The sequence below is a fragment of the Perca flavescens genome, chromosome 1, assembly GCF_004354835.1.
Source record: "Perca flavescens isolate YP-PL-M2 chromosome 1, PFLA_1.0, whole genome shotgun sequence".
NCBI classification, from domain to species: domain Eukaryota; kingdom Metazoa; phylum Chordata; class Actinopteri; order Perciformes; family Percidae; genus Perca; species Perca flavescens.
The window spans coordinates 36,389,638-36,414,380 of NC_041331.1; the positions used below are offsets into that span (position 1 = coordinate 36,389,638).

General features: G+C 40.8%; 1 protein-coding gene across 2 annotated transcripts in view; it reads right to left on the reverse strand.

Moving 5' to 3' along the window:
- The window catches only part of LOC114560371 (AT-rich interactive domain-containing protein 3B), a 59,456-nt gene that overhangs the window by 12,353 nt on the left and 22,360 nt on the right, over positions 1 to 24,743 (reverse strand). For both annotated transcript variants that reach the window (XM_028585704.1, XM_028585713.1), the window contains exons 3-4: positions 18,108 to 18,182; positions 16,498 to 16,570 (exon numbers count right to left, since the gene is read on the reverse strand). In XM_028585704.1, the coding sequence (XP_028441505.1) occupies positions 16,498 to 16,570; positions 18,108 to 18,182 (148 nt within the window). The remainder of the gene's footprint in view (positions 1 to 16,497; positions 16,571 to 18,107; positions 18,183 to 24,743) is intronic.

Below are 24,743 nucleotides of genomic sequence, written 5' to 3' on the forward strand. Positions count from 1 at the left end.
CGTTTCCAACCCTGGAGACATTTAGCTCTAACAGGCTTAATTAGACCAGTCCAAAACATTTCTTTTGATCGCAGCAGCACAACACCTCTGCCTCACAGTCCCTTTAATACGCACTCCATTCCACTGTTATAATTGTTCCCATTTCAACCTTATTGTTAATTTTTCTTTAGACAAGACTGGAGACACCATGAGCAGCAATGTTACGAAACCACTTCATGTCATTAGGCTATGCAGGCCTTAAGTAGGCAACTATTTGGTATTTTTATCTCTCTGTAAAGCCCTGATTTGTCCACTCGGCTGCTCTGATCCAATCTGTAATTGGCTGCAGGCTTCACCTCCCATCATCCTTTGCCCCGGACTGATTTTCCCCCAGGGACAGGGCCATCAGAAGGCTAGTGATTAATGGCACCAGGGGTCAGAGGTCGCTCTGGTGGGAAGTGCTGCGGCTGAGGGCCCCTGAACCACTCCCTAAGTCCTTCCTCCGACTTCCACAGTGAACACAAGAGCCACACCGCTTGTCTTCAAACGGCTAGACTTCAAATGATGAGGGATAATATAGATAGAGTCAGACAGATAAGAAAGAAAGGTTTAACAAATACAGACCTTTCAGGGAAAATTCCTATTGAAGAGAGTTTGATATTAGGTATTGATATAGTTGATATGTTGTGTAGATAATCAATATCTTTATTTTTCATAAATGTCATGCATTTTAAGTCAAATCAAGTCATCTTTATTAATATAGCACAGCATAAGATGACCGAAAGTGCTTTACAGTCTAGACAGATGGAAGAAGGATCTGCCTCAACACAGTTAAACAACACTAAAGAAATAGAAGGTGCAAAACAAAAGTAATGACATAGGAAGTTAGGAGAGAAGGAATAAAATTAACAGTAGACTTAAAAACGGTAAGAGGGCATTAGAAATAAGTCAGGAGGGGACTTGACAGAAACCATGGTACAGCCTTAGACTGAACTAAAAGCAAGTGAAAAAAGGTACGTCTTCAAATTTGATTTAACATTTTCAATGGAGCCTGGGAGCAGCAACAGAAAAAAGGTTCACCTTCGGTTTTTAAGGCACGAGAGGAGTCATTGTGAGGATGACTTTAATGACCTGGGGGCAGAATATGGAGCCAATCTATTTAAGGCTTTAAAAACAAATAGTAAGATTTTAAAATCAATTCTATATTTCACTGGTAGCCAACGAACATGTGCCACAGCAGGAGTGATGGGTTGTCTTTTCTTTGTTCAAGCTAAAAGTCCAACAGCTGCTTTTTGAACCATTTGGCGTCGAGAAAGGGTGGAATGGGTCGGCCCAAAAATACAGGGAATTATAGTAATCAAGCCGAGAGGTGACAGAAGCATGGATAACTTTGGCTAAGATTCTACGCTGATAAAAGCTGCCCTTTACAACACATCTGACTTGTTTGTTAAAATTCAATGAAGTGTCCAGGCAGGAAGACATTTGGATTTTTTAACTTCATTATGCAAGTTTGCAGAGAGGGGTGATAATTGATGAGGAGTGTGATGATTTCCCAGCAGAGTAGAAATCATTTACAGCATTTACACAAATAACACAACACAACATAACACAACACAATGATATTAAAACACGTTCATGCAAACTCAATTATACAGTCAAATGTGTAATCAAGTCAAAAGCCTTTTAGCCATCATTTCAGAGGCTGGAAATTGATCAGACCATACACAATTTTTAACAATCACTTATACTGGACCACTGAGCAAAAGCAAACAGACTGTGGACAGATACAGACAGATACAGATTGTCCATCTGAATCAAACATGAACATTTCCCACCCCACATCCAGCTTTCTATCTCAATGTGAGGACGAGAAAAAAGCAACAAGGTCATTTTATCTGACCCCTGACCTATTTTTAGTAGGAAACAGCTGTTCACATTAAAGGTCCTCTATAATAAATCAATTGGGTGCCCCTGGCGCCAGTGGTGGTAAATTACATATCGCTGACTTCACACGCTGGGCATTTTTTAAATAATTAAGTGACAGAGCGACAGCCTTCTAGCGGACAACATACACAGGAAATGAATTTTTTTTACTGAATGATCATTGGCTGGTGTGAGGTTTCCCTAACAACTACAGATGATCTCAGAGTGGAAAAGGAAAAGGAGAGGGAGACAAGGAAACTCTGCTTTAGTTTCTTTGATTCTGTGGATCAATTTAAAGATTATTCCGTTTTATTTGTTTCACAGAACATAAAAAAGAAACACAAAAGTGTGGTAGAAACCTAGAACGACTTGCATAAAAACTACACTCCAAGGACATACACAAATGTAGACGTTTTTTATATATATATATATATATATATATATATATATATATATATATATATATATAAAAAAAAAAATAAAAAAATAAAACTGTGAAAAACAGAAAAAAGAAGGCATAAAGAGGGAGACATTTCTTCTGCCTTTAGGAGGGAAGGAAGGAAGGAAGGAAGGATGGATTGAAGGGAAAAAGATAGGGGGAGGTGTAGTAACGAGCCAGCTGGAGAAAGACTGGATTACTGCTAGGTAGGTGTCCGCAAACACAAACAGCCCCTGGCCTCATGGCAGTGTCTGAGTCCTTTCAGAGCACCCACGCCCCACCCACACCTTCCTCCTCCCTACTTCAACCACCATATCTACACAGCAGATAAGACCGAGCCAGGGCTACAGCTCACTCTCTGCACTTCTTTAGTTCAATTTAAAATACATCCATTTCACTTATATTGGATCGACTGTTAAGTAAGAAACTCTAATGCTAAAGCAGTATATACACTTTCTGGACTAAAACAAAGAAGACAATATATTATTTTAAAAAGGCAAAAATTTGCACCCGTGAGTATTACTGCTGATATTTCAAATGGCCTGAAGCGCTGCAATTTGTGCTTTTCACCCACACTTTCAATTTATGGATTCTGTCAATACAGAAGAACAGCCCAAACTCTTCAATAACACGGGACAGAGAGACACTGACAGTAGAGACAAGTGTCTGGGCTCCACATGCCAAGTGTTTACTTTATGTCAGGCAGCCCCTGGCTGTTTAGTTTATACGTACGTACGTCGGGGCAGCATATTGTCAGGACGCTGCTATGCTGGGGCATGTTTGTTTTATTTTAAATGCATGGCCAGGGACATAAAAGGTAAAAAAGCCTTGAGTGTATGGAATTTGCTATCTTTAGTCCAGGCAGAGCCACCACTCGCATGTCGGACCAATTCATATCAAGTGTTAAGATATGTACCCTCCACATAAGGAAAGTTAAATATAACATTACGCTGTATAGATACATCGCTATTCTAAGCATGAAGCCATAGCCAAAGCTGATAGAGACGTAGACAGAGAGATAGAAATGACAGTCGTAAAAAAAAAAAAAAAAAAAAAAAAAAAAAGTCTATGATAAAGAAATGTGGGTCGATATTCTCTATACAGTTAGCTGCATAGGTTTCATTCCTGTCTTGTCAATAAAGTGCAATTATTCTAAATTGACAGAGGCAGAAAGGCAGAGAGAGACAGACAAAGGAGAGAGGCAAGACAAGAAAGAGAAAGAAATAGTGGCTCATCTTCTGCCAACTGTACTTAGATAATAAACACAAAGAGCAAAGAAAAACAGAGTTGTTCCCTTGGCCTGTGTGTTTAAACTCGAAAAACAAAAGACATCCTAAAGAATAAATAAGATTATGTCCAGTGAAGCCACAAGTATCCATCTACAGAGACATAAAGACATTGTGCTACAACATTATCAAGCCATGCCATGATGGGACTATACCAACAACAGTACAATAACACATGTAAGAAGAACAGAAGGCAAAGTACTGTGTATTCTTCATCTGGGCAAAGAAGTGACAAAGCAACTGTACATATGTCAGATCAGCTCAAGAACATAAAGTGCTTTTTCACATGAGCACATTTCACGTGTAACTTTATTGATTAGAAAAAAAATGATTTCCTACTTTGTAGCGCCACCTTTACTACAATCTGTACTAGGTTTGTGTGACGCGCAACGCAAGGTGGCAAAGACCTTGTACGCTTGTATGCGTAGGGACTGACTCGGTCACTCATTTTGATTGCGGTGTCATTGTCCCCGGTTCCATAGAAGGGGACGTGACAGTCTGACAAATGCAATAGACAAATTTCAGATTCAGCTTGATATTTTATTAAGATCAAATACCACTAGAACCTTTTTTATTGTCCCTTCCTCCCAGTTTTCATTCCATCTTAATAAAAAGAACAAATACTAGGGGGAATAAAAGCAAACATTCAATGATAGATAAGTCACTTGTAGCTATATTTACTCAACAAACAGTGAGAGTAGCTTCTAAGTAGGAATGATTACAGTGAGCAGGCAGCCAGTATATTAAAAGAGCTGTCTTCTGTACACTGTCAACGGCTTCAGCCTGTGGTGTAAAACATCACAAAACTGGCGAGGCTCCAAACAACAGCCAGGAGCTGTAAATCTCACAGGGTGCTGTTCACACACTGGGGAGGCTGTCAGACTACAAATAATGACACCATTAGAACTTGAATTACACGATTAGATGTTTTTCCAAGTACAATTTGTCTGTAAATCTCGGCACCGACAAGCCTGATACAGTTCGTATGATGGAAAAAGTACTGTTAACTATTTTGTCCAGCCTTAATCTTCCGACAGTAATGCATCTTTGAACTGAATTATAGAGACGGGACAGAAAGGGAGCGAAAGAAAAAGAGGAAGAAACATGACACCTTATCCATGGGTCATGAAGATGGGTCTCGAAAAGTGAGATGGCCTCTCCAACTGTAATCCAAGTCCCCTCAATCCCTAGGGACCCAGCAGATCAACTGACTTACTGGACCCCAATCAAGCCCAGCTGATATGGAGCTGACAGAGAGATGGATGAATGGACGGATGGATGGTTGATGTCTCTTATGCTGCGTGGTTATTCAGGGTGACTGGTCTTTCTGAACGTTCTCAGAAATAGAGAGGACATCTGACAGGTGTATGTTTATATATATATATATATATATATATATATATATATATATATATATATATATATATATATATATATATATATATATAAAATGGGTCACTTTACAGGAATACACCAAGAGAAATAATTTAGAAGGGAACTTTGGAGAGCACAGACCCCCAATGGTGCATTCACGTGCTCCTCGGATGTTCCCATTTCCCAAGTTGGGAAGTCGTGCTTCTGACTTTGGTGTGTTCATGAGCTTTGAGTCGTAGTGTGGAAACGACTTGGACGGATCAAGTGAGCCACGAAATATGATCAGAAACTGATTTTTTTTTTTTTTTTCATTCCAATACCACATGAATGCAGCACAAATGCCCTTGTTGTTACACAAAGTTTCATGCAAACCGGGCCAGTAGTTTATCTGTAATCCTGCTTGCAGACAAACAAACCCAAACAGAATACATAACCTCCTTGGCAGAGGAGTTATACATTGTGGATTTCACAGAAAGCTGAGGCTAGTAGAGGAAATACTCAACAAATAAATAATAATAATAATAATAATAATAATAATAATAATAATAATAATAATGCAAGTACTACAAGTTTCAGGCCATAACATGTTGCAATTTCATAGAAAAGGTGGAGATAGAATTAAAGAAATGGTTAGACATTTGATAGTTGAACAGGAGAAATTGACCCCCTTGTGCTCTGTTTTGTGCTTAACAAAAAGGAAATAATTATTGACTTAGCCTGTATCTACTATATGTTGATGTATCCATCCATTAGTGCTCCAGGCTGTTTCTCCTTGTCATAGTGTAGTTACTCCACCCAGGAAGACATATTTGAAGTCAACCAACCACTATCTGGCAATGTTTGTCTGTCATTAACATCTAGTTGACCAGTGACATCGTGCAGGTGACTGATACATTTGCAATGTACTAGCCAGAGGCCAATGCTTTGTGTGTTACTGCGAGGTCACTTACTTTATGATTAATGAATCAGATAATAGTATGCCTCCACTTAAACTACAGAATCCACATAAACCTGTTGCATTGCTCGTCATGAGACATGCATTGTCAACGTTTCTCTGCTCTCGTTGCGACTTTGAGTCTATGAAAAGCGCTATACAAATTCAAGTTGTTGTCGTCGTCTGGTAAGGCTTGTTTTTGTTGAAAATTTTGCATCACTAGTACGGATTAAAGATCCAATTTTTTTCCAAAACTTTCTGAAACCGCTTTGTAAAAAATGTGTCTTAAATAGTGTGTAAAGTTAACAAAATGGATAGACATAATTTGATCAGTACTCAAAAAAGGTTTAAGTGTTTAAATGCATCCTTTATTATCTCATCCCTCCATCGGTTTGAACCTACCTTTGAACTGGCTTTAATGACCCAAGCTGTAATTATGACTGGATTAAAAATATTTTGGCAAAATAAAATGTATGAGCAAGCATTAGGAACAAGGGTGAGCAGCATATGACACCTAGGACATTTACAGTTGTAGGGGGGTACAATGTTGACAATGCAGTGGTTATAATTAAACACGGACGATACGGGCCTGTATTGTGAGTTAGAGTCAGTTAGGAAAGGGTCAATACAAGTTGTTCTCTATCCACAAGTTAAACTACTCGGTTGCTAAAAAGAATGAAAACACTAAAAGATATACGGTCAACTAAATTATTAACATTGAGTGCCTAAATCAGTTTGCTGTGAATACATGCTTAAGGATTTCCATACAGTTTTACAATTTGATGCATCAGATATCAAACACTAAATATTGAACCCTTATTGAGAACATGTACTAGGATATATTAGCTAATGCCTTTTCATATCACAATTTAAAACTTAACAGCTTGGTCAGATATGACCTCCTCTCTATATTTACATCTAAGTGAGAGAAAAGCAACCCAATAGAGTGGCCTTGTATACAGACATATCTGATCTTTGCAGAAATGTCAAGAATGTATGTCACAGCAAGATGAAAACGGTATGTTGTACGCACAATAGAGGGAGGGGCTACGGCATCAACGGTAGGCTCTTGTGATAAAGCTGCAGCAGTTATGCTCAACTTTTTCCACTTGAGTAGCGTGAAACTCGGGTAAAACAAATCAGAGCTCTTAGAAACAGACAACGAGGGCAATAAAAATAATATTTAGAATGAATAAAAAGAAAAATGGTTAATAGACCATGTATAAGATAAACAATGTAAGGAAGAGAGGCTGTGGAAGATATACTGTACAAGTACAGAAAAGAAAAAATAGAAACAACACTATCTCTTCATTGACAATGAAGTCATCTGTGGTAAGTGCCAGTGACGTCTTCACTGGCAGGTGCAACATTGACGGTGTCCCTCTCCCTTCTAGCAAGCTTTATAACACTGCTAACTGTTTGAATCAATGGACACCCGGATAGACAGATAAAGCCATCAGCTGACGAGTCCCATTTGGGGCCCAGCATCACTGATCAATACGGGAGACATCAGCTGCTATAAGCCGAGGAGAACAAGGGATATGTTGAAACAGGCAAAGAGATTGCGGGGGGTTGTGCACTAATCTTGGAAATTTCAACTCCCATCAATGCTAATTACTTTTGGCTTTTGGAATCCTTGACATGGGGGTCATACATTTACCTTTCAAGGATTTAGCTGATGTGCTTAACGCAGAGTGATTTAAAATGAGGTGAATTGCAGAATATGCATTTGTTTCTTAATTACAATTTAACAATACTCTGTATAAAAAAAAAAACCTGTATAAAACCCCTCGTTAGTGAAAAAGGAAAACTGCTAATTACTACATTTAAACATGTAACGGGCCTTAAACATCTAAAAGCGTTAATCCTTTTTGAGGACGCTGAGGCTTTGAAAACTGTGTTTTAAAACGAAAAATATCTCCAACTGTGCGAACGTTTTAGCACAGTTTCAGAACTAATCTCTGCCTGAAAATGTATATCATAGACCATTCACATACACTGGGCATGTGAGTGTAGGGAAGGCCGATAACTTCACTGGACACAGGAATTGTCGCAAATCGCTTGAACAATAGCTAATAGGCAGTAGTAGCATTATAAAATGCAGAATTTCAAGGCTAAGGTCATTTGTTTTCTTCCAGAAAAAGGTCACGTGATAGAGGGTGTGACTAACCAGGCAAGGACACTTTGGGAGTGATAAGACCCAATGAGGGAACGAACGCGGGTGTCGTTGCATCGTTTCCAAAAGTCTCAGTTTCTGCCCATCCAGACCAAAATGCAACCCAGCAGTTTTCAAATTAAAATGGTTCCAAAAGTCTCCGTTTAGGGGCTGGGAAATGCCGAAGCAGGGGACACAAGGTGTAATTGTAGCATAAGATTTGCGTTTTAAAACAAAAACGTAGTAATGTGGATGTTGCCTAAGTTACGCAACAGTATGAAATGCCAAGAAAGAGATCATGGCATACTGTATATTACAGCATGAAAAAAACATGTTTAGGCCTGGTTGCAGAAGATGAAATCTCATCTATCATAACTTGTTAACGGACGATTACCTTTATCTAATCGTGTATCCCAAACAACAAACCACATTAACTAAAATGTCATCAACAAAGAGGAAATAACATTTGGCAACTCTGTGTTTAATGTCCATTTCTTGCCTCAATTTAAGCGTCTTGTTTTCCATTAGGCCCCTTTGCACTTAGATCTTTGTTACTGTGTGGCTCAAGCAACACTGTTGCAGAGCTACACTGGAAGTGAGCTCAGGGCTATTGTGCCGGTGTAGGGCTCCTCTGGGGGCTGTAATGTGTTTCATACCATCCATCACAGGGGTGTGGAGGCCAGGAAACATTGCTTTAAGAGCACACACAGGACACAGATGGAGAAGCAAGACACGCAGATATGTAGAGATAGCCGAAGTTTGAGAAATCTGTTTGATCACAGGGGAGCTTCATGTGGGAACAACTTAAAGAAAAATATTTTGAGAGGAAAAAAGTTAAATATTTCACATGAAAGGTACAATGGGACTTACAAATGATGTAAAGGAAAAGAGTGCCTAAAATGGATCTTAATGTGGCTAAATAATAATAATAATAATAATAATAATAATAATAATAATAATAATAATATGGTTTTCTTGATTCATAAAAATGTTTTGTCCTGGCTAATCTAAATCTAGGCTATGTCAGTCATATTATTGTTATATCATTAGGCTGTTTTTAAATGATGCCTTTTAGAAAGTTTATCAAAAATTCATTCATTCATTTGTGGAAAAGAATGCTGGCTGATTCAGTTTCAGCCACATTTAACTGTTTTGGCATTGCAATACCATCGCGTTTTTACTTTTTAGAAATACAGACAAGACACTAATTATTACAACTCGGTATATTGTAAGGGCAGTAAAAGCTTTCCAGTAATTTGTCCGTCTAAAACCAAAGATAGAAAGACGTCAACCCTAAACAACTGATATTTAGGCCAAAATATCTGCACACTCAAACCGAATCTGGCAACAGTGGCAAGGAAGCTCTGCTGCTAATAGAAGGGAAGCTAGTCTTGGCCAGAGCACTAGCAGCTCTCCTGATAATACATCTGCACCCCCGCCCCCCCAACAAGCACAGGAGGACATGCTTTGATACAACTTGGCTGTCAGAGAAGATATATGGTGCGTTCTTTTTGTCTTATAATCGCGACTAGTAGCTCGAGTGTGACGTCACATCCATGTCGGAAAACAAATAACCGCGGGTTGTTGCGTTCTGTTTGTCACACAATACTACGAGTCGGAGAAAAGATGGATTTTTGTAACATTTTTAGTAACATTTAAGATTCTATTCACCCAGTTATTGACATATTACACACATATATTTCACAGTTTGATACATGAAAATTACGTTTTGATTAACATTAATGTTGGGCCTACTGCTCTGCTTTCTGCTCCAGACTCGGCTTAAAGCCATTGTTTTCATATAGCAACCGAGCGTCTCTAGCCAATTTCAGCTGCACAAGTTACAAAATAACTAATCAGGCGGTATTTAACTCCTAATAAGAGTGTAGCGACATGCCTCTAGGTAGCAGTATACAGTGCTATGTGTACGACTTCTCCATTTGGTTACAACAAAGACAAAAGTGCTTAAAATTGTAGAAAACCACAATGTTTACTACGTGTGATGCACGACGTAGCCATCTTTGAAAGTGAACTCGGGGTCCTCCGAGTTCAGACGACTTGATGAGTCGTATATACGACCTCGGTGGCGTTCTTTTTGCAACTTCCGGTTCGTAACTCCGGAAAACAACTCGTAAATCGACTTCGGTGGACAAAAAGAACGCACCAATAATCCTGGCTCTACAAGACCGATATTGGTGCATTTAGGTGCAAAAAGTAAATAAAAATGATCACTGAGAAATAAAACATGGGACGACTTGCCTGTGTGGCCCCACAGCAGTCAACCCAGTGATAACGCTGAAATATTATAGTATTTGATTCTCACATTTGGTTTGCAGGGTATTTACAAATGTAATCCACTGAAGCCAAAACATGGTGTATGGATCTGAGGGGCCGGTGTTATTTTTACCCTGAACGATGACCTTGCTGGGAAGCATGAATCTGCTTGAGGCCTGCACTCGCCCTCTTCCTTGCTTGCGTAGGTATAAACATGGTGATTAAGAATCTCCCAGCTTAGAGACTCAAATCCACATACAATATGGTACATAATTAAAGATGGACAGCACAGTGTCAATCCAGGGCTGTGGAACAGTCTGGCTAAATGACAGAGGAAATGACAGGGAGGCGGTGCTGACTGGGGGTTGGGATAAAGAGACAGAGAGAGGAAGAGACACAAAGAGTAGTCTTGGTTGGTAAGAAACAAAAAAAAATAAAAAGTCAAGATTCTAATCTAAAGTCTCCCATCGCACCCCCACGCAGAAAATGTCAGGAAAACTACTATTTCCTTTTGTTTTGAAGGAAGAGAAGAGCAAAACCACCATAGATGTACTCGCTCCCCAAAGGCTGGGCTGTAATTTGCCAGCCAACGGGTGGAGTTTAGCAAAGGCAAAGATAATCTCAGCCTTCACATAGCCTACATCAACACAGTAGCCACAAAATCTTTGATCACAAATGCAGGGGAGGATGTGTCCAATAAGAATAGTTCTGACTTTTTTTTTTTTTTTTTTTTTTTTTAAGAGTCTGTCTTGGTGGAATGATTAGAAAGCAGTGGTTGGAATTTGTGTATCATTTGAGTCCCCACCCTTTCCTGAGAGTAGGGGCCCTTTGCTACCAGTGCTGGTCTTTTAGTAGGTTTTCCTGATTATCTGTCTGTCTGTCTGGTTGGTCAGCCCACTGACAAAGTTCTTTCAAAAAAGGGAAATTAAAGAGCATGGCATCGTTTCTACACATGCTGGGCGATGCCTCCCTTAACCTCCCCTCTGTCACCCTGGCACCCCGTCTGTCCTCGTCTCCCACTGCAGTTTCCCTGTCTGCCCTTTAAATCATTCATCCTCTCTTTTCTCCCTTTTCACACATAACAGACACGCGACGGTCACTCCCTTGTCTGCTGTCCGTCAGCGTTGCCCTATCAAAAAGGTTGGCCCCCACTTTTTGGAGATCATTAATCATCCCATGTGGGACAGGAGGCCCCTTAATCCAACCCCCCGCCTCACCGAGCAGGCCACAGTGCGGCCCTCCGCCCCTACCCCCCTATCCCCCATGGTGTTATCAAGTTTCAGTGGTTGTAACTGTAGCACAATAAACAGAGGGGGAGGAAAATGGGGTGGGTGCAAAGGAGGAGGAAGGGGATGGAGACAGAAAGAAAAGACAGGAGAGGACAAAATGTCATTTCCTAAATACATTTTATTGATGCATTCCAAGTAAAACATGCCTCTTGGGTCACAAAAGTGCATCCATTTGGAGAAGATGCATGTTTAAAGGAATCAGAACATACAATCTAGTTGAAAGAAGTTGATCACCCAATTTCAAATAAAACATATTACATTCATTGTGAAATAGTTGTCCAGCAAAGTAGCAGTTCAAAAGGGCGATCTCAAATGAAAATCACTTCACACGCCATCCAACACTATCTACAATGGACAAATGTGCTGTACCCAGTGTTTTTGTTGTTGAACAAACCAGGTGCTGCCACTTTCTAGAAGTTGTGGGGTGTTAACTAAAAGGAAAATGAGGCAATATCAAAGAGCCAGAGAATGTTCCTATTGTAGTGTAGTGTTTGTACAGAGGGCCCGCCTGTTAAGAGGGCCAGTGTCAGGCTGACCGGGGGAGTAATATAATGCATACATGGATCCCCCAGAGCCCATTCATGGTGTAATTGGTGTGGACAGAGCTCTTGGTCTCAGGGTTACAGTTAGGGAAGTTCCTCTAATGTCCTGCTGGGAGGCCACTCTTTCCACACAACAACAAAAAAATAAATCCAGCTTAACAAGGGCGTAAAATGGATTTTCTTCAAATGTGGAAAAACTGGCAGAGCTATTTTAATTTGTTTTTTGATGATGAAATTATGTTTTTTATTTAAATATCAATTGTCTGACCTTCTAATATTGTCTGTAGTGAACTAAAAAGTGCAGTCATTTTGTTTTACAGTAAAGAAAAATAAGATTTAAAAGGACAAATATGACACTAAAATATTGACATTGACAGAATCCCATGTATGGCATTTTGATACAAAGCCCCTGATAACATTATCGGCCGTCACAGTGAAGATCCATGGGAACGAACAGAGCAGAGCCACTGCCAGTAGGTTTAACCGTGGAGCTGCAGCTAAATGGGACATCTTAATTATAAGCATTATCTCCCCTTGCTTCCCTCCTACTCCTTCCATTTAATGCTGTACATCTTTCTCCAGCCCCATCAAGACCATTGCAACTTAATGGCACAGATAAGTCCAGCTTACCACTTTATTCCTATTAACAGACCGTATATACTACGCAGGGATTTCCCCCTAAAATAACTCTAAAGCAGAGATAGAACACCATGTGGTCCCTCTTAAGCTGAATCTACACTTCCCATTAGAGTGTCATACTGGTGACTGCGACGTGTGGGGTTTTGTGGCTGAAGTAGAAGGCGCTAAAACACTTGTCTTTACCCTCCCGTTACCCCCTCCCTTCTCAATTGGTGATTTCACTGAACAGAAGCCTCTCTCTCTCTCTCTCTCTCTCTCTCTGGCTCTGTCCATCACAGCCTGTGGCCATTAATCATCTCAAGTGGACAGCGCTGACAAGCAGTTGGCTGCATCACTCTTTTATTTTCTCCCCCATTCTTTATTGCACACCCGTAGCTCCCGCAGCCTCACTCACTGCCCCCCCTCCATTAACTCTTCGCAACCCCACCTCCTGCCCCAATGAGAAAGTGGCTGGGTGTCAAGCCAAAACAAACATTCACCCATCTGCTTGAATCGAAACGTTTGAGGTGGTTACTGGCGTCAAAGCTTTTCTCTATGTTCCCAGTGGGCATGAAACCTGTAATGGATATGATGAACCGTGATGTCGGTGGAACTCATGAAGGCAAAGATCATCCACCAACACGCTTCCAACGTAAGCAGCCCGAGTGCATTTACATTACATTTACATGTCAGTCAGGCCATTAGCTGATTGAGTTTCTATCCGCAGCGATTGACAGGAGGTTCAGCAGAATAAAGAACACCGTTTACAGCGAAAGAGGCCCAGCAATGAATGGTGAAGTATAGTCAGCAGAGAAATAAGAGTCAAAGAAGTAAAAGGTAGAGGGGATGTGTATCTGTGTCTTCAGCCATTTCTGTGATGCAGAGCCCATCAATGGGCCCCTTTACGCACAGACAGGTTTTAGGACAGCTGCTTAAATTCCTCAACCATTCAGCGCACACACACACACACACACACACACACACACACACACACACACACACACACACACACACACACACACACACACACACACACACACACACACACACACACACACACACACACACACACACACACACACACACACACACACACGACTGTGTTAAGCGCAGAGGCAGGAAATGGGAATCCCTCGTAAGTTTTCCTTCCGCTGTTGCTCTCAAGGCCTGGAGGCCCCACGACGAGGTGGGAAAAGCACTTCACCATTTGTCTCTCTCCAACCAATCTGCTTCACAAAATGAGGCAGTAGTTTTTAAGCTTTCTGCTTGGAAGGTCAGTCAAATGAAGAGGCTGTTATTATTCCCCCCCTTCTTCCACATAGCTATGTTAAATTAAAAAGTCTTTCTAAGTACTCTTTCATTTAAAAAAAAGAAGAAAAAAAAGAGAGTGCAAAAATCCTGACCCCATATCTATGAAGTGAAATGGAAGGAGGAGTAAACGCTCAGCAATTAGAGGCTGCCATTAACACGAGCTTAGCTAGGCTTGTTCTTCATTATATTCTTGGCACTAACAGCAAAAGGGGAATCCAACCGAGCAATTTGTTCCCTGTGATTAGGATTCTGGTTTGAGAGACAGCGGAGGTCAGCCAAGTGTCTCCTATCTTAAGAGAGGAACTCGCTCTAGAGTAGCTGAAATGATATCCTACCCTCCTGCACAAAGCTGACATCACAATGTCAACAGCAACGTCCCGGTCATAATCTTGCAATCATATTTAAAGCAGAGTGCAGCCACAGAAGTTATAAGAATGTCATTTTTTCTGGGGTCCATTCACCTTCCCCAAATAATAAATTAATTATTATTATCTTCCTTTTCTTTACACTGACATTTCTATTTTTTTTTTTTTTTTTTTTTTTAAATCGGCCAAAGACCCTTGCACTCCCGAACTACTGGTCACATGTACTCATGATGATAGAGGAACTTGATCCACGCAAGCCAATTCCAGTTTCACTCAATATAACTTCCTCAGCTACACAATTTAACAAAATGAGTTCTAATTTTAAAAATATGATTTCAGTGAATCAGTGGGGTTTTTTCGTTGCTTTGAGGCGGGATGGTTTTACAAATTTGTATCTGTCTTTCCTTCTTTTTAAATTAATGTAATCATTTATTCCATATTTGTGTTGCTCAAAACACGATGGGACGATAACAAAGACAAGCTTGTTTTCCTCTAAATGTTAACCCATTGTAATTCTCAAGTAAAGGCAAAGTTAGTGAAAATAATGTAACATGGTGCACTGTAATTAGCCAGTTATCAGCTGGTGGCATTTTAGTCAGCATGATGGATTTCTCCATCTGACCAGCGTGAGTAAAGGGTCAGCCAACCACTCCCAGTGTCTGCCACTGGACAAAGATGCTAACAGGGCCCTGACAGATCCTGTCCCTCCCTCTCGCTCTCTGACTCGGCTTAATTCATCACCTCCAAACAAGACCCCTGGGTGCTAAGACCAGACCAGACACCCAGAAGCTGCTTCTCTTGCGAATGTGAGCTGGCCAACATATGCGTACAAGTACGCACACGCACGTCGATGCACATGGACCCACCTACACACATTTACGCACCATTATCATCCGCCACAGTCTGGCGGAACAGCTATGCGTCACATACACACTTGCATACATATTGTATCACCCATCACAGCCTGCCAAAACATCATTTAAAAAGTATGCACCACTGTAATAACATTGGGATTCACCTTGGGAGGTATTGCTCAAGCCACGTAACTTGCTTGGCGACAGATCTGATAGAAGCCTAAGTAGATGATAGAAGCCTAAGCACATCAACTGCCCTGGTCAGATGGGTCTTGTAAGCGGTGTCAAAGCAGCAAGGGGTCAGCTGAGCCTCCCTGGCTATTGGCCAACTAAATAAGTTTGGCAAGTGCCAGATCCTCTTGGCTCGGATAATGCAGAACTGCAGAACCACAGGATCATCGGGGGCAGATCTCACCCGCTGAACGCTTAGAGCTTTTACTCTGGGGAAGGGAATTAGTAAAGGATGAGAGTCACAGTGAGAGTTACAGCATGTTTTTTGAATTGATTAGTGCCATAGCACTCTTGACAAACATTAGGGCAAGCCAATAGATTTGGAGCACCAAAGCCAAAAAGGAAAGAACATTAATAATTTGTATGGGCTCTAACAATTGTATGGCCATGTATGAATTGTTTGTGCCGTAGGCCTAACACGAATGAATCTATAGTGAAAATTCCAGATGCTTTGGAAAAAAAATAGCACCCCCTCCTCACACTGAGGCAGGAAATGACTCTTAAGAAATGGAAGTTGTGTGGTATTTGCTCTTTCCACAAAGGCAGAGGGAGGGAAATGAACTCCAACCAATGTCCATTTTGTAGCAACTCTTACAAGTTGTTGTAGTTTAAAATGTATATTGAATTGTCTACAGGATATAAAGCCTGAAACGATAGAGCTAAACCCAGATATTAGGACCAAATCAGGAATCCACTGACAAAGTACACTTCAGCAAGTCAATTTTCACCAAACTGTAACCTGTAGAAAACTCATATATGATGAGTTTGTTGAAAAGGTCCTTAATGTACTTAGAGAATTCTCACGTAAATCCCAATTCTACCTTCGATTTTTAAATGTATGCCAAACTGCTGGATCTGACACAAGTAAAAGAAAATCTATACTCTGGAAAGCCCAAGTGAAGACTCAGCTGAAGTACTCTTACCTCTTTTCTGCATGAAGGTGAAGAGGTCATCCAAAAACTCTTTCCTTTTGGGGTCATTGTCCAGCTCATACAACTGAAAGAGAAAACAGATGTTTATTAGGGCCATGGTGCACCAGCTTGTCAGTTGACCACTGCATGTAGCCAACAGTCATCTGTAGTTTTTGCTGTGTGTGTGTCTGGCACGGTTAGTCAGTCGTCAGCATGTTAAATTGTCACTGGAAGTACTTTCGGTTAATTATTTTGTGCAGTTTTGAGTGCAGTTTAATTTTTGCTTCTGCCCTTTTATTTTTATTTTTTTATTTACTTCTTCCAAAATAAGACCGCAGTCTGATAATGGCAGTTCGAAACCGAGAAAAACCTTTCAATTGCAACTTTTTTGTCAGACATATTCTATATTTGTATGGTTTAATCAGATTGACAGGAGTCTATATCTACGACGTTCCACTTCTGGGATTGCTCAGGTGCCGCAGGAAATTTGGCCGGATGCATGTCTTTTTGCCGATATCCATTTCCTTCCGCTTACCTGTGTTGGAATTTTAAACTCTGGTGGATTTATGAGGACTATGGTTAACTGCTCCTCAGATCTCTGCAGGGTAAATCCAGACAGCTAGCTAGACTATATGTCCACTCTGAGTTTTCTCTCGCACAACTAAAACTTTAGAAAGTACACGTTCCACCAAAACAAGTTCCTTCCCGAGGCTATTTTGTGATTGGTTTAAAGCAGGGGTTTTCAACATTTTTTTAAACCAAGTACCCCTTAACTAAAAGAGACCGAGCAGGCAACCCCTACTACATATATTGTATAAAATTAGGTTGCATATTAACGTGTGGGCCGACCTTTATACATATACTTTTTTTGCATAGAATACAAAGCTATTAAAATAATTTTTGCCATGATTCTATAAATCATTTTTAATGTTAAACATACATGTGGCACAGTGAATCCTTAGGATTAAGTGTATCTGTGGATGGCTATCTTAGGGACTACCTTACCTATAGACCAGTAAGCCTATCATCAGTGGGGATTTGTATTCGCTAATAATATGTTAGATTGGAACACATTTTATTTTTATTTTTTTTAAACTTTCAAAAATGTACAATAATTTGGAGGCCCCCTGCAGTGACTCTGAGGACCCCCTAGGGGTCCCGGACCTCCTGTTGAAGATCTCTGGTTTAAAGAAATGCCAATAAACCAGAGCACATTTTTCTCCCATCTCAGAATGCTGTGTGGACTAGCCAGACCCTCCTTCGCAGCGCCTTGGAGGGTGGTCTGGCAATGCAAGACTAGATTGACAGTGGCGTGCAAATTGTTGGCTACTTTGTTTGGTTCGTCTCTGCAATGTTCTTTGCAGCGCAAATACTGCATTTCCTCTCACATAGGCACAGAAGGTACTGAACATGCACGTCAATGGCCAGCTGACCGTTCGCTGTTACTTTTGTGGTGTGCTCTACTGCAAGAGGTTGGAGATTGTATCAAAAGGTTAACGTATTCACAATTTCCAAAGGTTTGACTTTCATAAGAACTAATGTTATTATGTAATTGGTGCAAAGGCTTTTTGGTTGTTTAATCAATGAACCCACAGAAGCCACCCGGTGATCCAAAGGCTTACCTTAGCAAAGTCTCTGGAGGCTTCTCCTCTTCCTTTGCTACTGTCAGCCTCATCCGCCCAGCCTGCACTGCCATTCTACAACAGACAAGAGAGAAAACACAGATAAGGTCAGTAAACAATCAAAAAGTGGTTACAAACACCTACAGAGAGGGTCCAGTCTGTAGTTGAGTAGTGGTGAGTCTTTCAAAAGTAACATGAACACTATTGAAATTATTACATTGGTATATACCTTTATTAAATTGTGACAGCTTTAGATATAGCAGAGATAGAGACAGGAGACATGGGGGAGTGCAACAAGTCCCTGGCCGGAACTGAACTTGGGACGCTGCCTGGTTCCACCACTAATGTAGTTGCACATTTGTGATTTTAAGAAATGACTGACCTCAAACGTTTTTTTAGTTTTTTTGTTTTTAAAGGTGTTAATTTGATTTCTAGCTGCAAAGATCCCATCAGGTTTACTGACTGTGGGTCAAAAAGTCCATGTCAGGCTAAAAAACCTGAGTAAACTCTAAGCTAGTTACAACAACTACCAACATTCTGCAACACAAACACATGAAAAATAATATATACTCAAACTCCAACAGAGTGCATTTTCCAGGGGTGGAAGGAGTAACCTCTGGAGTTATTGTGCCCCTGAGCTCCTGTGTCCCCCCTCCCCCTTCATCCTCAAACATCTCCATTTGACCTAAACCATCTGCATCTGGGCCTGCCCTGCCCCCACCCATGTCTTCCGACCCAGCTGGATACAAGGGCCCCCCATCCTTCAATCTTAACGCAGCTGTGGCGGGTGGCCAAGTTCATGGAGTGTAGCTGGCTGTCAGGAGGGGCCATGGGAGGGTGGGCTGGTCAGTAGCCCTATAACTAAAACACACACACACACACACACACACACACACACACACACCTTTGCAAAGGCTGATCATGGCTTTGTGTATGTTTGTGAGTGCAGGGAGGGGGGGCAATGGCCCCACAAGACGGGAAGGAAGGAAAATAGGGGCAGAAAGGGGTGCACGGTATGTGCCGACCAGGAATGTCTCCTAAAGACAAAACCTATAAAAGCATCAGGAATCAAAACAAGATCCGTTTGGAGGGGGACGTTAATAGCTGCTGTCCAGGGTCTAGTTTCAAACGGGAGCCCATTGGTCAGTGGCAATTACAAGGCCTGAAACGAGAGCCGGGAGGGCAAAGGTGGTCAAGGCCCCTGAGAGCAAGTCATTTTCACCCTCTCACTCTCTGTACATGTAACGGTTGTCAACATTAATGCTCCCTAAACAAATACTCATCAGCCATCAACTTGCAAACCCACTGCAAATGGTATGTTTCAGGGTAAAGTTAAAACGCATGAAGACAAAATGCGATATCTACTACTTAGAACAGCTAACACCCTCTCTTACGCATTAAAACTGAAAAAAAGTCTCCAAAAATAGTTGGCTATATAAAAAGGGTGGAAATTAAAAAAAAGCGACATTTCCCTCTTTAACTCATGGTCATTTTCGGTTCCAAAATGCTACATTTGCAGTATGAAGAAAAAAAAAAACTTAATATTTGAAGTCTAATGTTTAAAGACATACCAGTAGATTGCCGTCCTCTCCAAAGTGAGAGTTGTATATATTTTCGACATTGGCTTCCCAGCAGATCTCTTTTGTTGAAAATTAAGCTACAAAACAGCATTTTCCTTATCAAAAATGTATTTCGCTGTCAATTTACATTATCTATAGTATGTCATAGAGATTACAACAGGATCGCCATGTGAGGGTTAATATACAGTATACTATAGTAAATTTGGATGCCTTATGGACCTTTGCACACAATTTGATCCACCTATGGTAACCTTTAACCATTATAAATCATTATAAACAGAAGATAATTCGGATTGCAGTCATGTAGAATCTCACATGCATGGAAAAAAAACAGCATTCGGCACTTCTAATACAATGCTAGATGTTCCCCATTTTATGACACAGAGGTTGACACTGTGTAATCTTACTGAGAGTGACCAAACAAGAAACCTTAAACCTCCAGTTAACAAGTTAATGTATTCTGAAAAACCTTCCAACAAAGTGCAATTCCACTTCTAAGTACAGAATATCAGTATCAGTTCTTTATAATAGATAAACCTGTGTGAGTGAATGTTTTGGCTAAGAGAAAAAAAAAAGAAAAAAACTATTGCAACAACAGTATGACCTGTGTGTGTACATACAGTACCCACTGATAGCTGTATTAACTGTGAACTGTGTTTAGCGATATAAAATGTCTAATGCATTCTATAATTTAACAGATCTCTCTGGCTCTTATGCAGAGCCAATGACTATCAGAATCACCAGAATCAGATGTAACTGCAGAAGAACAGGCGATAGCTGCTGGGTTACTGCCCTTGGATTTGTTAGGTGAACACAATGTGTTCAGACACAGACAAAGAGACACACAGACACACACACAGGGAGAGAGATGGAGATTGATTTGTTAGGCATTGAAGAAAGAGTAGGAGGACAGCATCCAACAGCGTGTCCTCCTCAGTTTTTGATACTTGATTGTCACAAAAATAAGTATTTATTTATACTTAATTTAGACCCTGGTCCCTGTGATCGAATCCCAATGAGTTCCTCAAAACGTTCCTAGTCCTTTGGGGAAAGTTCCTGCGGTCAAAAAATGGGCTATACATAGATTTCATTTTGACAGTCACAATGCTTTTCTTCATCGAGCAGTCACTGCAGTTACAGGGGGGCCAAATCTTGAATCCTTGTTCGGTACAAAAAGGACTCAGAAATTCAGCTAAAGATGTTTGATGCTACACAAAATCTATTACAGAAAATATCTGATTTTGGTGTTTGTAGATAGATGTGGGAATGAAGACTTATCTAGAAATCGCTAATCAAGAAAACGTTCTCACACTGTGATAGATTACTCTCTTAGTAACCATCTGTTGCAATATCTCATCCGCATACTCCCGCACATAATTTAAACAAAACAACATATCCACTCAAGTGTGCTCCATCAGACAGACTGCTGACTACTGTAGCATCCCTTCTGACTTAACTGCGGAGTGATCGCTCTTACTGAACAAGGAGTCCGTTTGTCCTCCTCAACTGTAGAAAGCAAGCTCTGGCTGTTTGGCTGGAATGAGGAAAATGATCGATGGCGGTAAAGACAAAAGATAAAAGATAAGATAGACTTTATTATTCTCACACTGGGGAAATTCCTGAAAACCAAACTATTGTAATAAATAAATAAATAAATAAATAAATATATATAATAATATATTATATAATACACATAATATAGAATAATATTATTCAAAAGTATGAAATGGATACACTTTAAAAGGTTATCAATTCTTTTAACCAACAGCCTTAACCAAAGCAACTTACAACAACCAAGCAGGTGTTTGCGCCATGTGGCTGTCTGGACTTTGAGGCTGTTGATATAAAACTCAACTCAAAAGAAGTCTCTCGGATGAGAGACAAATTGTCTTTGAAGTCCCTGATGTCCAGTTGCTTTTGATTTCAACCCTTTCTTGGATAACTACGACCTGGATGATTGAAAACCTTCACAGACATTAAACCTTTGGATCTCAAAACCAATGGGACCGTTGGGACAACAACAAATGATTCCCTGCGATAGGGTCTGGGAGTGCGATTCTGTGGTCACTTGTTATTACGCAAATAAGTTCAGTTGCATCTAGAAATTGCCTGCTTCTCTAGCTGGTTAAAAGAAAAGCACAGTAATTGGAACATGGAAGGCGTAAACCATGAACAGACATGTTGGCTCCTGAATTGGGACCTTGGTCAGCTGAGGAATGTTAACACTGTGTTGCTTTTTGTCAAGTTAGGAGTGGATACTGATGTTTTGGGACAACTCCTACAGTCACCAAAGCCCCTTCATCACATCCAGTGCTCAACCCAGAAATGTTATTTGACTTATTTGAAAAATGGAAATTCCATCTCCCTACCTACATTCATGACAGGGGCATAAAAGGCTTGGCTTGCTTGATATAATTCACAAGTGCTTCAAATTAAGTGTTTAAAGCATGTCTTTTTATGTATGTGTATTATACGTTGCTTGATTACTACAGTATAGATTATTTACTTAAAAAAAAAAAAAAACATTAAACGTCTTATAGCCAGATATTCAAGTATGTTATTGTAACTACAATTCAGATGCTGTAGGTCAAATGATATTATAATAATTAAAATAAAGCATTAACCATGTCTGCGTGTCTATGCATTTGCATTGAGTGTGTGTGTGTGTGTGTGTGTGTGTGTGTGTGTGTGTGTGTGTGTGTGTGTGTGTGTGTGTGTGTGTGTGTGTGTGTGTGTGTGTAGGATGAACAGAAGCCTTCATATATGTTTAAGCAGCCCATGTTTCCTCTCTGTCTCTCTCTCATGCTGTTAGCAGGTTTAGGGGCCGGGCGGTGGGTGGCCTAATCACATTATGGCCGAACGTGACTGACTGGCGCAGCGCCAAATCAGGGAAAAGAAGAAGTTGGATGATCTGAAGTGAGCAGTAGCTGGTCATCGCCAAGGAGGGGCGGGGGGAGAAAAAGCTGTCCACACATTGACGTACATAAACAGTTCCTCTGTACCTAAACAAAGTTCTCGCTATGAAAATATTTTTTTTGAGTGGCGGTCTACAGGTCTCCTGACGTTCATGTAAATTGCCTAGGTGGTCACCGCTTAATGTTCACACATTTTATTTGGTATTCTGTAGAGTTTGTAAAAAGTTAAGTCACCCTCTACTACTACTCTAGTGATGACACAATTGATTTGTGCAGTTTTGAGTCCTCAAAAATTCTTTTTCAGCTGGGGAGGATTTGGCTTCTTTTCCTAAAACACTGAGTTCACCAGTTGTGAAATCCATGCATTTGAATTGTGCATTTATGTGACAGCAATGTACAAAATACAGTGGGCAACCGTCCGCCTGCAGCAAGTTGACATTCTTTGTATGTCCCTCCAGCTGTATGAGAAAAACTACGCAACACACTTCTACTTGAATGTTGATGCATAGCTTGAGGGTAATTCTACGCAGCCATTATAGAAAGATGTCTGGAGTAGAGCCACCATTTTAGTGAGGCCAGGCATGCCGGAACAAGAAGGGTTAATGGCTGCTGCTTGGGGAGTGGGGGATGGATGGCATTGATTGCGCAGGATGTTGACATCACTTCTCCAATTTGATAGTGGAGCTGTTATTAGATGAAGAGGCTTGTTCTTAATAAAAGCATCATGTGATTTGCCCTCACTCTTTCAGTAGGAGGTTGAGTGGGCTCAAATAGCAGCCATTGAGCTCAGGATGTACTCATAGTGTTAGACTCACTTTGGAAATCATCTCAAGATCATGAAAGCAGGGGGAAAACTGGATCGAGTACATTTCCACAATAGCTAACTGCATATTGCATAGGCATCGTTGACTCTTGCTGGAGGACTCTGACTGGTGCGGTGGTAGAAAAACAAGTGACACAATACCTCATCTCAAATGTAGAGTAGGCCTGAAAACAGTTGTTTTGCAGCCTGCCTGTTTAATCCTGCAGACCAAACAAGGCCTAATGAAGAGAGGCCCGTGCCACATTAGAGCCCCGTTAGCCCTGAGCCATAACCCTAACCCCTGTCTTCCCGCTCTGAGCTACTGTCATGGCTCAGCTGTGTCCCACCCTACAGACCAAGTCCCCTGGGCCACAGTCATTGAACAGTAGGTAAATCAATAGCCCTGGATGTGCAAACACAAGGGAAGTCCCCAGCCCCCTCCGGACGCAATCTCACACAACACGTCAATACTCATCATCCTCAGTCATCTACAGCCACGCAAGGGAAACTGAGATGAGGGCAGGATCATAGCTCCCAGGGTGATCTAACCCTTCCCCAACACCCCAACTTTGACTAACACAGTGAAGGTTTCCATAGGAAACCCTAATCAAATTGCAGTTGTCTACAAAAAGAAACTGTGTAAACAGCCACCCTTTGTCCTCAATGAAAACAAAATACATGCACACACAAGCAAAATCACTATAGCAACCCCGGCTAGTAAACCAAGGGTAACAAAATGGCACTGTGCTCTCAGTGAGAGCAGTGCCAGCATACAGACACAGGGAGGGAGGGTGACTAGTGAAATTCACCAGCATTCCTGTACACCAGTAACAGGACCTCACAATAACAGTAGAGCCCCTCTCATCCCACAGGTACTCTTAACATCTCATTCCCGGACTAATCTTTTTTAGCCAAATTGCTGCCTGTCAAAACAGTTCAGCAAGGGAAATCTCTTAAACAGACACAGAGGCAGTAATTTAATCACAATCAAGGCCTCCAGCAGAAAAACTGGATCGCAGCCAACAATAGTGATAAATGGCGAGTAGCAAGAAAAGAGGCTACACGTGCTTGCAAACTTGCACATTTTGTACATTTGACTAGAAAAGCAGTTACAGAGTTTTCTAAAATGTGACTAAAATGCACTGTAGTGACCCAAGATAGATATAAAGATAACTTTATAGGTATTTGCATTGTACACTTATTTGTAAAGAGAACTGGAGCTATGATTAAAGCAGACTGCATATACAGTACTAAGCCCGTTTCCTCAGCTACTGGAGGATAAGAGCCCTGATGTCTTAAGTTTAAGTCTTTCAAAGAAAGCGAATCTGCTTCCTCTCAG